Below are 14,750 nucleotides of genomic sequence, written 5' to 3'. Positions count from 1 at the left end.
TATTTAAATTTTTTATTGAGGAATAAAATATGGCATACATACATAGGACATACATATAGTGCAAAGCAATATAACAGATCATTATAGGAATACAGATATTACAACGTATGGAGTTTTTACACAGTGTAAATTCCTAAAAGAGATTGTCCCAGGTATAGAAGGATAACCAAATGCCAAATACTCATTAGACCTCCTGATTGTCACATAAGGCCACTTGTGGACCATATTGCAATAGAACCAACATATAGGAGATCTTTCCTAAACTAGAGAAACCACTTGTGGGTCTCAAAGAACATCCTCCTTTTATATTTTTAAACTTAAACTGCAAAAACAAAGTACATATATAACCGTAACAGCATTAATTGCAATATCTCAATTGAATTTATGGGCCTCTCTTAGCGTTTACTGGGGTTTCCGTTACCGCTTTGTGCAAGGTCATGTAAAGCAGGATGGAGTCTGATTGGTTGTTAAGGGGTGAAACTTTAAAACCTCAACTAGTATATCCATATCACTCAAATTCAGGGGAACCACTTCATGGGAGACAAAGAGTATTAAGCTTCTGCAATGTAGGGTGGGATATAAATGACATATCTACTTAAAATAACTTGATGTGATACACGTTATTGAAGGAGCTGTAAGTAACTTGACATGGTGCTTGCAAATAGACATTAAGGTGCCTAATAAGAGCTGAACTAAAACAGAAATAACACAACACACATATTCCTTAGTTAGGGGGAAAAAAACAAATCTAGGATTTAGATATCATCTAATTGCCCATCCTATGCTATAAAACTCCATGGGGAGAATAAAATATTGGTCGCAACATGGCTATGTGGCCTGTAGCCATCCAAAACCCTAAGTAAAATATAGGAGTCAGGTGTATATCAAGATATAGGTGCATGCCCTTACAACTTAGGAATTATACATTCAGCACTTGTAGGACCCCTTATCTGGAACTTCCAAGGGGATGATTAATATATATGACTTATAGTGATGTGCAATATAGGTATAAATATAGATACTTATGTAGATTTAATACCCTGTAGAACATAAACTAACACTGTGGGCTAGTTCTTCAAATATAGTATAGGGCATGTACCTAGTAGGGTTGTAACATCTAAGTGTGCATTAGTCCATCATTATTTGTGCATAAGGCTGTCAATAACTACATAAATATACCATGTGTAGACGGTCTGGCCCATAAGTGTTAAGTACAGTTTAACGCTACAATTCTGAACGTCACCTGTACATCTCTACATGTAACCACACAGTCCACATAACCTTACAGCCAAACAAGCGAAGCTCCCTGGGGAGATAATAAATGCAAGGGAAACATATATGGTAAAATGAGAAGGGCTTCAGTGTGAGACATAAAATAATAGCGCAGCAAGTACCTCGCAGCAAACACCACAGTCAATGTCTCAGTAATAGTCTCCACTGTAGTGCCGTGAGCCAGACCCAGGGGACAGCCACCAAGAGATAAAAGTTTAATGCTGAATTAATAGCTTATCTAACACTGGTCCTGTGCAGTGGGATCTAACCTACCCCTATTTTCAGCTTGGCCCCCCCCCCCCGGATCAAAAAGCTGCAGCAATCTTCCTTTAGGCTCATCAAAAGGTAGGGCTCTACCGTTCCATTTTATTTTGTGCATATTGGGAGTCGGATGTGCAGAGTGGGGATCTGCGGCCATATCCATTATTTCATCCGCTTTGTGACCTGCATGGTGAACGAATTTCACCTGCAGCTGCTCCTCCCCGATCGTCTTCATTAAGCCCCGGTGCTCCAGAAATAGCGGAGAAGACGTCATCATGACTCCGTCATCCTGTATATGATGTGCCCTCTCAGATCTGGTAAGCAAGAGACGAGTTCCGATCTTAGCCTCATTAGCTTCCTTTACGGTCGGTGGCCTCTCAATAATAAAAAAAAATTGCGCTCTCAGACCTGCAGATTTATCTGAGATAGTGTACACATCCAGGGAGTTTCTCTCCAGGCCCCTCAAGTGACAGGTCTGGTCCGTTTCAATCGGAGCTTGAGCTGGAAGTGAGGGATCTGATGAGCCTGGGGTGATCGTTTGGGTACTCGTATCTTTGTCAGATTTTACCTGAGAGGCTCTTGGTGGCGTGCGTCTGGATCCAACTTGTTTTGCTAGCTCACACACGCTGCCCCACTCAGCTGACCAAGCTTGCATCAGTCTCTCATGGTGTTCGGTCAGTAAGTTTGTCACAACCTCAAGTAGTGAGTTAGAAGTAGGCGCCATCTTTTGTAATTATGTGTATACCGGGAAAGTCACTTATCCTTCTCTTATTCTGTCAGAAGGAACAATTGCTGCTCAGCAGAGTCCCATATGTTGTAGGTGGAAGAGGAGTTTGTATTTTCAGTGTCTGTGCACTGCTTACCCGGCCTGTATTATTACCGGGGGGGGGGGTTGAGCCTAGACAGTATTTTATAGTTTGCCTCAACTATGCTAACTGAAATCGAGGATTTCTTGGTGTTTGTAAAACATCTCATCCAGTCTGAATCATTAAATTGTATGTTCTTTCTCCCACTGAGATTCGTATGAAGGGGATTTGTCTATGTGACTTGTTTGTAATATTTTATATGTTGTTGAGATTAGAAGTGATGGGGTGTCTTTGAGTTTGCATACATTTTCAAAGAGTAACCGCTATGTTTAATTGATTTTTGTAAGGGTGTGAGTGAACGAAATGTCTGATCTGAAAGTATGAAAACCATGTGTTAAACGGGCTACCTATTTTGCCTTGTAGTTCGGTAAATGTTTTCACGAGTCCGTCCTTATATAGTAGAGAGATTGGTATGGAAGAGGGTTGCCTTTGTATTAGCACAGGGCGGTATGAGTTTAGACCTGGAAATTTTGTTTTATTCAACAGCTGAGTCAAAGCTGAGAAATGGCTTGAGAGATGTTTATGTGAATCTAATAGTTTGTCCCATATTCGAATAGTCTCACCTATTAGGGGTTTATTGTAAACCCCTGGTGTGTGAAATTTCTTATGGGTCCAACGTATATCACTAAGATAATTTGTCTTTCAAAAGTAACCCATGATTTGGGGCTATAGCTTGGTTGGTTCCAGGATATAATCCGGGAGAGATGCGTGGCTCAATAATAATTTATGAAAATCTAAGCCATAGATGGCAAACTTCTTAATGTGGGAACCGCTGATAAATACTTTAGAAACTTAAGGACTGCATATAAATTTATAACTATTAAATAAACAATATATTTCCTAAAAATGTCCAGTGGTACAGTGCCAGATAGTGCAGAGAGCCGCATATAGACCACAGGCCATTAGTTGGCCATCCCTGATCTAAGTAAAAAAAAAATAACAATGTGATGTATAGCCAAGTTGCTTATATGTGTATGCTCCTATGACTTTTCCTGACTGATGCCTGATTTTTTTTTTTTCTCCAGATGATGACTTAATCCAAGATTTCTTGTGGATGGATTGTTGTTGTAAAATAGCAGACAAGGTAATATATTTCGTTATGTAAATATTTTGAGATATACATCCTTCAGGGGTGTATTTTGGACTAGTCCAACTATACCTAGGGCGACAGGATTTCAGGAGGCAGCAAATAGTGAAGGGTAGGCATGATGTATTCTCACTCCTATTTTCACCAGATGTTTATTTATTAATTGTATTACAAATCAATAATCCATGGCTGTCTTGTACAGAAAAAATGTTGTTGACGTATTGGTCTCACAGAGAATGTTCCTTTAGTAGATTGTGATACCTTTTAAGGGACCAACAAAATCAAGGTGTTTTTTTATTTCACATTCAAGACCTAACAGGTCTCCTCTTCAGATGTAGATAAAAGCTGTCTGAAAAGGAGAGGCTTATATATCTTTTACAGTTAACGATTAAAAAAAAAATTGCTTCCAGGTAATTGGATTAACACAAAGTCAGTTATTATCAATAGTTTTCCATGAAGGCAGGGATGGAAGTGTAAAAACAGCACAGGGATGCGCAATTCCTATCGCCCGACGCCTGGGACATGCAGTTCCGTGTGCCGGACATGTGTGGGTTTTTTTTACATTTAGCCCTGCTGCGGGCAAGCTGACTGAAGCAGTGCTAAAGCTTTTTTATTTTTTTATTGTTACTTTAAAAGTGGCCAGCAAGGGGTGTGGCAGTACATACATGTCTGAGTAATTTAAAGGTACATGAAACCCCAAATTTTTCTTTCCTGATTCAGATAGAGAATACAATTTTTTTTAATCCTTTTATTTGTTAACCAACAATTGGCACAGTTAAGCATTAATACAAATTCAATGAATAAAGACATGATCAATATCTTCAGGTGTTCATGCAAAGTTACAAAACACATTGTGATACATAACACAAATCAACATAGGGTGAGCAGAACACCTTGACCCAAAACATTGAGACCCAACTTTTAATATATGCCTATTGTTGGAGTTTTCCTTATCTACAACAGAACAAAAACAAACCAAAAAAAAAAGAAAAAGGGGGGGGGGATAGGGAAGGGGGGGGGGGTAGGGAAGGGGGGGAATATGGAAGGGGGGTTAAGGGGAAGAGGGGGCCAAGGGAAGGAAAGCAAGAGAGGGGGAGAAAGGTGGGGAAGGGAGAAGAGGGACAAAGGCCCTCTCCCACCTCCCCCCCACAAGGAACCAGAGAATGAAGGAAGGAAGAGAGGGGGCCAACCCAGGGGAGTTCCAGGAGACAACTAAGCCCCTCTACTTTACTTGATTACCAAGCACCCAGCAACACCAGTTCCGAATTTCTAAAAGGGAATATTAGGTCATTCATTTCTGTGACAGGTAATGACTTAAAGGGACAGTCTACACCAGAATTTTTATTGTTTTAAAAGATAGATAATCCCTTTATTACCCATTTCCCAGTTTTGCATAACCAACACAGTTATAAAAATATACTTTTAACCTCTGTGATTATCTTGTATCTAAGCCTCTGCAAACTGCCCCTTTTTTCAGTTCTTTTGACAGACTTGCAGTCTAGCCAATCAGTGCCTGCTCCCTGATAACTTCTCGTGCACGAGCACAGTGTTATCTATATGAAATACGTGAACTAACACCCTCTAGTGGTGAAAAACTGTTAAAATGCAATCTGAAAGAGGTGGGCTTCAAGGTCTAAGAAATTAGCATATGAACCTCCTAGGTTAAGCTTTCAACTAAAGAATACCAAGAGAACAAAGCAAAATTGGTGATAAAAGTAAATTGGAAAATTGTTTAAAATTACATGCTCTATCTGAATCATGAAAGTTTATTTTGGCCTAGGCTGTCCCTTTAATGAAGATTGACCATTTGCCGAAGAATTGTTTAATGTCTGATTCATTATCTAGGTTGGTGTCCCTTTGTTCTAATAAACATTTTTTTTTCAGACAATTTTTTATCTCTGGGATCGATGGAGTTGCTCTCAATTTCCATTTTTTAAGAATAAGGTATCTAGTTGCCAGGATGGAGAGAAATATCAGTTTATGACATGGATTATGATTCTTAGGGCCAAAAACAATCAATAGTTGTGAAAGGCTCACATGGGGGATTTTAAGAGTTTTATAGAGCCAAAACTCTAGTTTCCGCCAGAGGTGCCTTATTCTGGGACAGCTCCACATCATGTGCATTAAGTCGACTGCAGGAAGTGAACATTTTGGGCACATATTGAAACTGAGATTATGGATTTTATGGCCCTTTTGGGGAGTGAAGTATGAGTTATGCAGGAGTTTAACATGTGTCTCTCGCCAAGTAGCTGAGAGAGTGACCTGAGCCACTTTACGGATTGAAGACTGAATAGTTTTTATATCGATACTAGCATGTGGAAGCAACTGATTCCATATCATGGTAATTTTCTCTACTTCTGTTTCACCTTTAGCTAATTTAATTAGCTGATAACATGGGGAGATAGAACTAATACCGTTTTTAAACAAGGTAACCAAACTTCCCAATTTACCCAAAGTCCAGTTCCAGTTCCTTCATTAACTCAAGCAATAAATGTCTACTTTGCAAAAAAGCAAAGAATTCTTTATTATTAATTTGAAACTCTGTTTCTCCTTTTAAGTGTAGTCAGTCCACGGGTCATCATTACTTCTGGGATATTAACTCCTCCCCAACAGGAAGTGCAAGAGGATCACCCAAGCAGAGCTGCTATATAGCTCCTCCCCTCTACGTCACACCCAGTCATTCTCTTGCACCCAACTAATAGATAGGATGTGTGAGAGGACTGTGGTGATTATACTTAGTTTTTATATCTTCAATCAAAAGTTTGTTATTTTAAAACAGCACCGGAGTGTGTTGTTTCTTCTCAGGTAGAATTTGAAGAAGAATCTACCTGAGTTTTTGTATGATCTTAGCCGGCGTAGCTAAGATTCATTTTGCTGTTCTCGGCCATTCTGAGGAGTGAGGTAAACTTCAGATCAGGGGACAGCGGGCAGGTTCACCTGCAAAGAGGTATGTTGCAGTAATTTATTTTCTGAGGAATGGAATTGACTGAGAAAATACTGCCAATACCGATATAATGTAAGTTCAGCCTTAAATGCAGTAGTAGCAACTGGTATCAGGCTGTTATGTATATATATGTTTACACTTCAGTATTCTGGGGAATGGCACTTCACTGGGATAATACTATATGTATATAACTTTTAGCCTACTTGCAGTGGGAACGACTAGCAGCAGGCTTTTTAATTATTTGATTTTAAACGTTTTGCTGGCTTGTTAAATCGTTTAATTATCTGAGGTACTTGGTGAAAAATTGTTTTGGGCACTGTTTCTTCTGTTAAGTGTGATCAGTCCACGGGTCATCATTACTTGTGGGATATTAACTGCTCCCCTACAGGAAGTGCAAGAGGATTCACCCAGCAGAGTTGCTATATAGCTCCTCCCCTCTACGTCACCCCCAGTCATTCTCTTGCACCCAACGACTAGATAGGATGTGTGAGAGGACTATGGTGATATATTTAGTTTTTATATCTTCAATCAAAAGTTTGTTATTTTATAATAGCACCGGAGTGTGTTATTCCTTCTCTGGTAGAATTTGAAGAAGAATCTACCTGAGTTTTTCTATGATTTTAGCCGGAGTAGTTAAGATCATATTGCTGTTTCTCGGCCATCTGAGGAGAGGTAAACTTCAGATCAGGGGACAGCAGGCAGATTAATCTGCAAAGAGGTATGTAGCAGTTTATTATTTTCTGACATGGAATTGATGAGAAAATCCTGCCATACCGTTATAATGTAAACTCAGCCTTGAATGCAGTAGATGTAGCTGATATCAGGCTGTCATGTATGTATATTTTACACTTCAGTTTTCTGGGAAATGGTACTTCTCTGGCTTTTAAACTGTATACATAGACTTAACCTATTTTGCAGGGACTTGCAATAGGTTTTAAATGACAATTAATTATTGCTGGCATGTAAAAACGTTTTTTTCTCTGAGGTACTGGGTGAAAAAATGTTTTGGGCACTTTTTTTCCACTTGGCAATAGTTTTGATTTAAATTAGAGCAGTTCACTGATCCCTCTCACTGTTATGTGTGTGGGGGAGGGGCCATTTTGGTGCTTTCACTATGCATCAGAAAAACTCAGTCAGAGGTTCATTTTCTTCCTGCATGATCCGGTTCATCTCTACAGAGTTCAGGGATCTCAAGAGTCTTTTTTGAGGGAAGTAATCATTCACAGCAGAGCTGTGCTGATTGTATTGACTGTGATATAAAAAACGTTTATTTGTGTATTTTTTTCTGCTGCCTGGGTTAGTTATCATTTGCTGAGGGGAACAATCCTTTGCTAAAACTGTATATTCTGACAAAGATTGATGCTATAACTTAATTATTTTATCTGTTATAATATTTTCTGTGCTTCTTAAAGGCACAGTTCGTTTTCATATTATTTGTAAATTACTTTGAAAAGTATTTCCAAGTTGCTGTTTATTTGCTAGTGTGTTAAACATGTCTGATTCAGAGGAATATCTCTGTGCTATATGTGTTAATGCCAAAGTGGAGCCCAATAGAAATTTATGTACTAAATGTATTGATGCTACTTTAAAAAATAGTCAATCTGTACAAATTGAACATATTTCACCAAACAACGAGGGGAGAGTTATGCCGACTAACTCGCCTCACGTGTCAGTACCTGCATCTCCCGCTCAGGAGGTGCGTGATATTGTAGCGCCGAGTGCATCTGGGCGGCCATTACAAATCACATTACAAGATATGGCTACTGTTATGACTGAAGTTTTGGCTAAACTACCAGAACTAAGAGGTAAACGTGATCACTCTGGGATGAGAACAGAGTGCGCTGATAATGCAAGGGCCATGTCTGATACTGCGTCACAGTTTGCAGAACGTGAAGACGGAGAGCTTCATTCTGTGGGTGACGGTTCTGATCCAAATAAACTGGACTCAGACATTTCAAATTTTAAATTTAAGCTTGAGAACCTCCGTGTGTTACTAGGGGAGGTATTAGCGGCTCTGAATGATTGTAACACAGTTGCAATCCCAGAAAAAATGTGTAGGTTGCATAAATATTTTGCGGTACCGACGAGTACTGACGTTTTTCCTATACCTAAGAGACTTACTGACATTGTTACTAAGGAGTGGGATAGACCCGGTGTGCCTTTCTCACCCCCTCCTATATTCAGAAAAATGTTTCCAATAGACGCCGCCACACGGGACTTATGGCAAATGGTCCCTAAGGTGGAGGGAGCAGTTTCTACTTTAGCTAAGCGTACCACTATCCCAGTGGAGGATAGCTGTGCTTTTTCAGATCCAATGGATAAAAAATTAGAGGGTTACCTTAAGAAAATGTTTGTTCAACAAGGGTTTATATTGCAACCTCTTGCATGTATTGCGCCTGTCACGGCTGCAGCAGCATTTTGGTTTGAGTCTCTGGAAGAGACACTTCAATCATCCACACTAGATGACATCACACACAAACTTAAATTCCTTAAGTTAGCTAATTCATTTATTTCAGATGCCGTAGTACATTTAACTAAACTTGCGGCTAAAAATTCAGGATTCGCCATTCAGGCACGCAGAGGTCTGTGGCTAAAATCCTGGTCAGCTGATGTTACGTCTAAATCTAAATTGCTTAATATTCCTTTCAAAGGGCAGACCTTATTCGGGCCCGGCTTGAAAGAGATTATTGATGACATTACAGGAGGTAAAGGTCATGCCCTGCCTCAGGACAAGGCCAAAGCCAAGGCTAGACAGTCCAATTTTCGTTCCTTTCGTAATTTCAAAGCAGGAGCAGCATCAACTTCCTCTGCACCAAAACAGGAAGGAGCTGTTGCTCGCTACAGACAAGGCTGGAAACCTAACCAGTCCTGGAACAGGGGCAAACAGGCCAGAAAACCTGCTGCTGCCCCTAAGACAGCATGAATTGAGGGCCCCCGATCCGGGACCGGATCTAGTGGGGGGCAGACTTTCCCTCTTCGCCCAGGCTTGGGCAAGAGATGTTCAGGATCCCTGGGCGTTAGAGATCATATCTCAGGGATACCTTCTGGACTTCAAATCCTCTCCCCCAAGAGGGAGATTTCATCTGTCAAGGTTGTCAACAAACCTAACAAAGAAGGAAGCGTTTCTACGCTGCGTACAAGATCTTTTATTAATGGGAGTGATCCATCCAGTTCCGCGGTTGGAACAAGGACAAGGGTTTTACTCAAATCTGTTTGTAGTTCCCAAAAAGAGGGAACCTTCAGGCCAATCTTGGATTTAAAGATCCTAAACAAATTCCTAAGAGTTCCATCGTTCAAGATGGAAACTATTCGAACAATTTTGCCCATGATCCAAGAGGGTCAGTACTTGACCACAGTGGATTTAAAGGATGCTTACCTTCACATACCGATTCACAGAAGTCATTACCGGTATCTAAGGTTTGCCTTTTTAGACAGGCATTACCAGTTTGTAGCTCTTCCATTCGGACTGGCTACGGCTCCAAGAATCTTCACAAAGGTTCTGGGCACTCTTCTGGCGGTACTAAGACCGCGAGGAATTTCAGTAGCTCCGTACTTAGACGACATACTGATACAAGCTTCAAGCTTTCAAACTGCCAAATCTCATACAGAGATAGTACTGGCATTTCTAAGGTCGCATGGATGGAAAGTGAACGAAGAGAAAAGTTCTCTCTTTCCACTCACAAGAGTTCCCTTCCTGGGGACTCTGATAGATTCTGTAGAAATGAAGATTTACCTGACAGAGGACAGGTTAACAAAACTTCAAAATGCATGCCGTGTCCTTCATTCCATTCAAGAGACCAGAAATTCTCTTCTATGGTGGCTTTATCGGCCACATCTGTCCAGGGGAATGCCATTCAGCAGGCCAGACTGGTCAATTGTAACAACAGACGCCAGCCTACTAGGTTGGGGCGCTGTCTGGAATTCTCTGAAGGCTCAGGGACTATGGAATCAGGAGGAGAGTCTTCTTCCAATAAACATTCTGGAATTGAGAGCAGTCCTCAATGCTCTTCTGGCTTGGCCCCAGTTAGCAACTCGGGGGTTCATCAGGTTCCAGTCGGACAACATCACGACTGTAGCTTATATCAACCATCAGGGAGGGACAAGAAGCTCCCTAGCAATGATGGAAGTATTGAAGATAATTCGCTGGGCAGAGTCTCACTCTTGCCACCTGTCTGCAATCCACATCCCGGGAGTGGAGAACTGGGAGGCGGATTTCTTAAGTCGTCAGACTTTTCATCCGGGGGAGTGGGAACTTCATCCAGAGGTCTTTGCCCAAATACTTCCACGTTGGGGCAAACCAGAGATAGATCTCATGGCGTCTCGACAGAACGCCAAGCTTCCGCGCTACGGGTCCAGATCCAGGGATCCGGGAGCGGTCCTGATAGATGCCTTGACAGCACCATGGACCTTCAGGATGGCTTATGTGTTTCCACCTTTCCCGATGCTTCCTCGATTGATTGCCAGAATCAAACAGGAGAAAGCATCAGTGATTCTAATAGCGCCTGCATGGCCACGCAGGACTTGGTATACAGATCTGGTGGACATGTCATTCTGTCCACCTTGGTCGTTACCTCTGAAACAGGACCTTCTGATTCAGGGTCCTTTCAAACATCAAAATCTAACTTCTCTGAAGCTGACTGCTTGGAAATTGAACGCTTGATCTTATCAAAGCGTGGTTTTTCTGAGTCAGTTATTGATACCTTAATACAGGCTAGGAAGCCTGTCACCAGAAAGATTTACCATAAAATATGGCGTAAATACCTATATTGGTGCGAATCCAAAGGTTACTCTTGGAGTAAGGTTAGGATTCCTAGGATATTGTCTTTTCTACAAGAAGGTTTAGAAAAGGGGTTATCCGCTAGTTCCTTAAAGGGACAGATCTCAGCTCTGTCCATTCTGTTACACAAGCGTCTGTCAGAAGTTCCAGACGTTCAGGCTTTTTGTCAGGCTTTGGCCAGGATTAAACCTGTGTTTAAAGCTGTGGCTCCACCATGGAGTTTAAACCTTGTTCTTAACGTTTTACAGGGTGTTCCGTTTGAACCCCTTCATTCCATTGATATAAAGTTGTTATCTTGGAAAGTTCTATTTTTAATGGCTATTTCTCCAACATAGGTGTGTCCGGTCCACGGCGTCATCCTTACTTGTGGGATATTCTCTTCCCCAACAGGAAATGGCAAAGAGCCCAGCAAAGCTGGTCACATGATCCCTCCTAGGCTCCGCCTACCCCAGTCATTCTCTTTGCCGTTGTACAGGCAACATCTCCACGGAGATGGCTTAGAGTTTTTTAGTGTTTAACTGTAGTTTTTATTATTCAATCAAGAGTTTGTTATTTTAAAATAGTGCTGGTATGTACTATTTACTCTGAAACAGAAAAGAGATGAAGATTTCTGTTTGTATGAGGAAAATGATTTTAGCAACCGTTACTAAAATCCATGGTTGTTCCACACAGGACTGTTGAGAGGAATTAACTTCAGTTGGGGGAACAGTGAGCAGTCTTTTGCTGCTTGAGGTATGACACATTCTAACAAGACGATGTAATGCTGGAAGCTGTCATTTTCCCTATGGGATCCGGTAAGCCATTTTTATTCAGAACAGTAAATAAGGGCTTCACATGGGCTTATTAAGACTGTAGACATTTTCTGGGCTAAATCGATTCATATATTACACATATTTAGCCTTGAGGAATCATTTAATCTGGGTATTTTTGTTAAATAATATCGGCAGGCACTGTTTTAGACACCTTATGCTCTAGGGGCTTTCCCTAATCATAGGCAGAGCCTCATTTTCGCGCCGGTATTGCGCACTTGTTTTTGAGCAGCATGACATGCAGTCGCATGTGTGAGGAGCTCTGATACATAGAAAAGACTTTCTGAAGGCGTCATTTGGTATCGTATTCCCCTTTGGGCTTGGTTGGGTCTCAGCAAAGCAGATACCAGGGACTGTAAAGGGGTTAAAGTTAAAAACGGCTCCGGTTCCGTTATTTTAAGGGTTAAAGCTTCCAAATTTGGTGTGCAATACTTTTAAGGCTTTAAGACACTGTGGTGAAATTTTGGTGAATTTTGAACAATTCCTTCATACTTTTTCGCATTTGCAGTAATAAAGTGTGTTCAGTTTAAAATTTAAAGTGACAGTAACGGTTTTATTTTAAAACGTTTTTTGTACTTTGTTATCAAGTTTATGCCTGTTTAACATGTCTGAACTACCAGATAGACTGTGTTCTGAATGTGGGGAAGCCAAGGTTCCTTCTCATTTAAATAAATGTGATTTATGTGACACTGAAAATGATGCCCAAGATGATTCCTCAAGTGAGGGGAGTAAGCATGGTACTGCATCATTCCCTCCTTCGTCTACACGAGTCTTGCCCACTCAGGAGGCCCCTAGTACATCTAGCGCGCCAATACTCCTTACTATGCAACAATTAACGGCTGTAATGGATAATTCTATCAAAAACATTTTAGCCAAAATGCCCACTTATCAGCGTAAGCGCGACTGCTCTGTTTTAGATACTGAAGAGCATGAGGACGCTGATGATAATGGTTCTGAAATGCCCCTACACCAGTCTGAGGGGGCCAGGGAGGTTTTGTCTGAGGGAGAAATTTCAGATTCAGGGAAAATTTCTCAACAAGCTGAACCCGATGTGATTACATTTAAATTTAAGTTGGAACATCTCCGCGCTCTGCTTAAGGAGGTATTATCCACTCTGGATGATTGTGAGAATTTGATCATCCCAGAGAAACTATGTAAAATGGACAAGTTCCTAGAGGTCCCGGGGCTCCCAGAAGCTTTTCCTATACCCAAGCGGGTGGCGGACATTGTAAATAAAGAATGGGAAAGGCCCGGTATACCTTTCGTCCCTCCCCCCATATTTAAAAAATTGTTTCCTATGGTCGACCCTAGAAAGGACTTATGGCAGACTGTCCCCAAGGTCGAGGGAGCGGTTTCTACTTTAAACAAACGCACCAGTATACCCATAGAAGATAGTTGTGCTTTCAAAGATCCTATGGATAAAAAATTAGAAGGTTTGCTTAAAAAGATGTTTGTTCAGCAAGGTTACCTTCTACAACCAATTTCATGCATTGTCCCTGTCACTACAGCCGCGTGTTTCTGGTTCGATGAGCTAGTAAAGGCGATCGATAGTGATTCTCCTCCTTATGAGGAGATTATGGACAGAATCCGTGCTCTCAAATTGGCTAATTCTTTCACCCTAGACGCCACTTTGCAATTGGCTAGGTTAGCGGCGAAGAATTCTGGGTTTGCTATTGTGGCGCGTAGAGCGCTTTGGTTGAAATCTTGGTCAGCGGATGCGTCTTCCAAGAACAAACTCCTTAACATTCCTTTCAAGGGGAAAACGCTGTTTGGCCCTGACTTGAAAGAGATTATCTCTGATATCACTGGGGGTAAGGGCCACGCCCTTCCTCAGGATAGGTCTTTCAAGGCCAAAAATAAACCTAATTTTCGTCCCTTTCGTAGAAACGGACCAGCCCCAAGTGCTACGTCCTCTAAGCAAGAGGGTAATACTTCTCAAGCCAAGCCAGCCTGGAGACCAATGCAAGGCTGGAACAAGGGAAAGCAGGCCAAGAAACCTGCCACTGCTACCAAGACAGCATGAAATGTTGGCCCCCGATCCGGGACCGGATCTGGTGGGGGGCAGACTCTCTCTCTTCGCTCAGGCTTGGGCAAGAGATGTTCTGGATCCTTGGGCACTAGAAATAGTCTCCCAAGGTTATCTTCTGGAATTCAAGGGGCTTCCCCCAAGGGGGAGGTTCCACAGGTCTCAATTGTCTTCAGACCACATAAAGAGACAGGCATTCTTACATTGTGTAGAAGACCTGTTAAAAATGGGAGTGATTCATCCTGTTCCTTTAGGAGAACAAGGGATGGGGTTCTACTCCAATCTGTTCATAGTTCCCAAAAAAGAGGGAACATTCAGACCAATCTTAGATCTCAAGATCTTAAACAAGTTTCTCAAGGTTCCATCGTTCAAAATGGAAACCATTCGAACAATTCTTCCTTCCATCCAGGAAGGTCAATTCATGACCACGGTGGATTTAAAGGATGCGTATCTACATATTCCTATCCACAAGGAACATCATCGGTTCCTAAGGTTCGCATTCCTGGACAAGCATTACCAGTTTGTGGCGCTTCCTTTCGGATTAGCCACTGCTCCAAGGATTTTCACAAAGGTACTAGGGTCCCTTCTAGCGGTGCTAAGACCAAGGGGCATTGCAGTAGTACCTTACTTGGACGACATTCTGATTCAAGCGTCGTCCCTTCCTCAAGCAAAGGCTCACACGGACATAGTCCTGGCCTTTCTCAGATC

At 41.6% G+C, this 14,750-nt stretch overlaps 1 protein-coding gene across 1 annotated transcript in view; it reads left to right on the top strand.

Annotated features, from left to right (window-relative positions):
- Positions 1 to 14,750, top strand: part of SPDYA (speedy/RINGO cell cycle regulator family member A) — a 504,065-nt gene that overhangs the window by 139,585 nt on the left and 349,730 nt on the right. The window contains 1 exon segment of the mRNA XM_053712806.1: positions 3,425 to 3,483. Within this exon segment, the coding sequence (XP_053568781.1) occupies positions 3,425 to 3,483 (59 nt within the window).

Source organism: Bombina bombina, chromosome 4 (genome assembly GCF_027579735.1).
Source record: "Bombina bombina isolate aBomBom1 chromosome 4, aBomBom1.pri, whole genome shotgun sequence".
NCBI lineage: Eukaryota > Metazoa > Chordata > Amphibia > Anura > Bombinatoridae > Bombina > Bombina bombina.
This window is presented reverse-complemented; position numbering and strand designations above follow the sequence as displayed.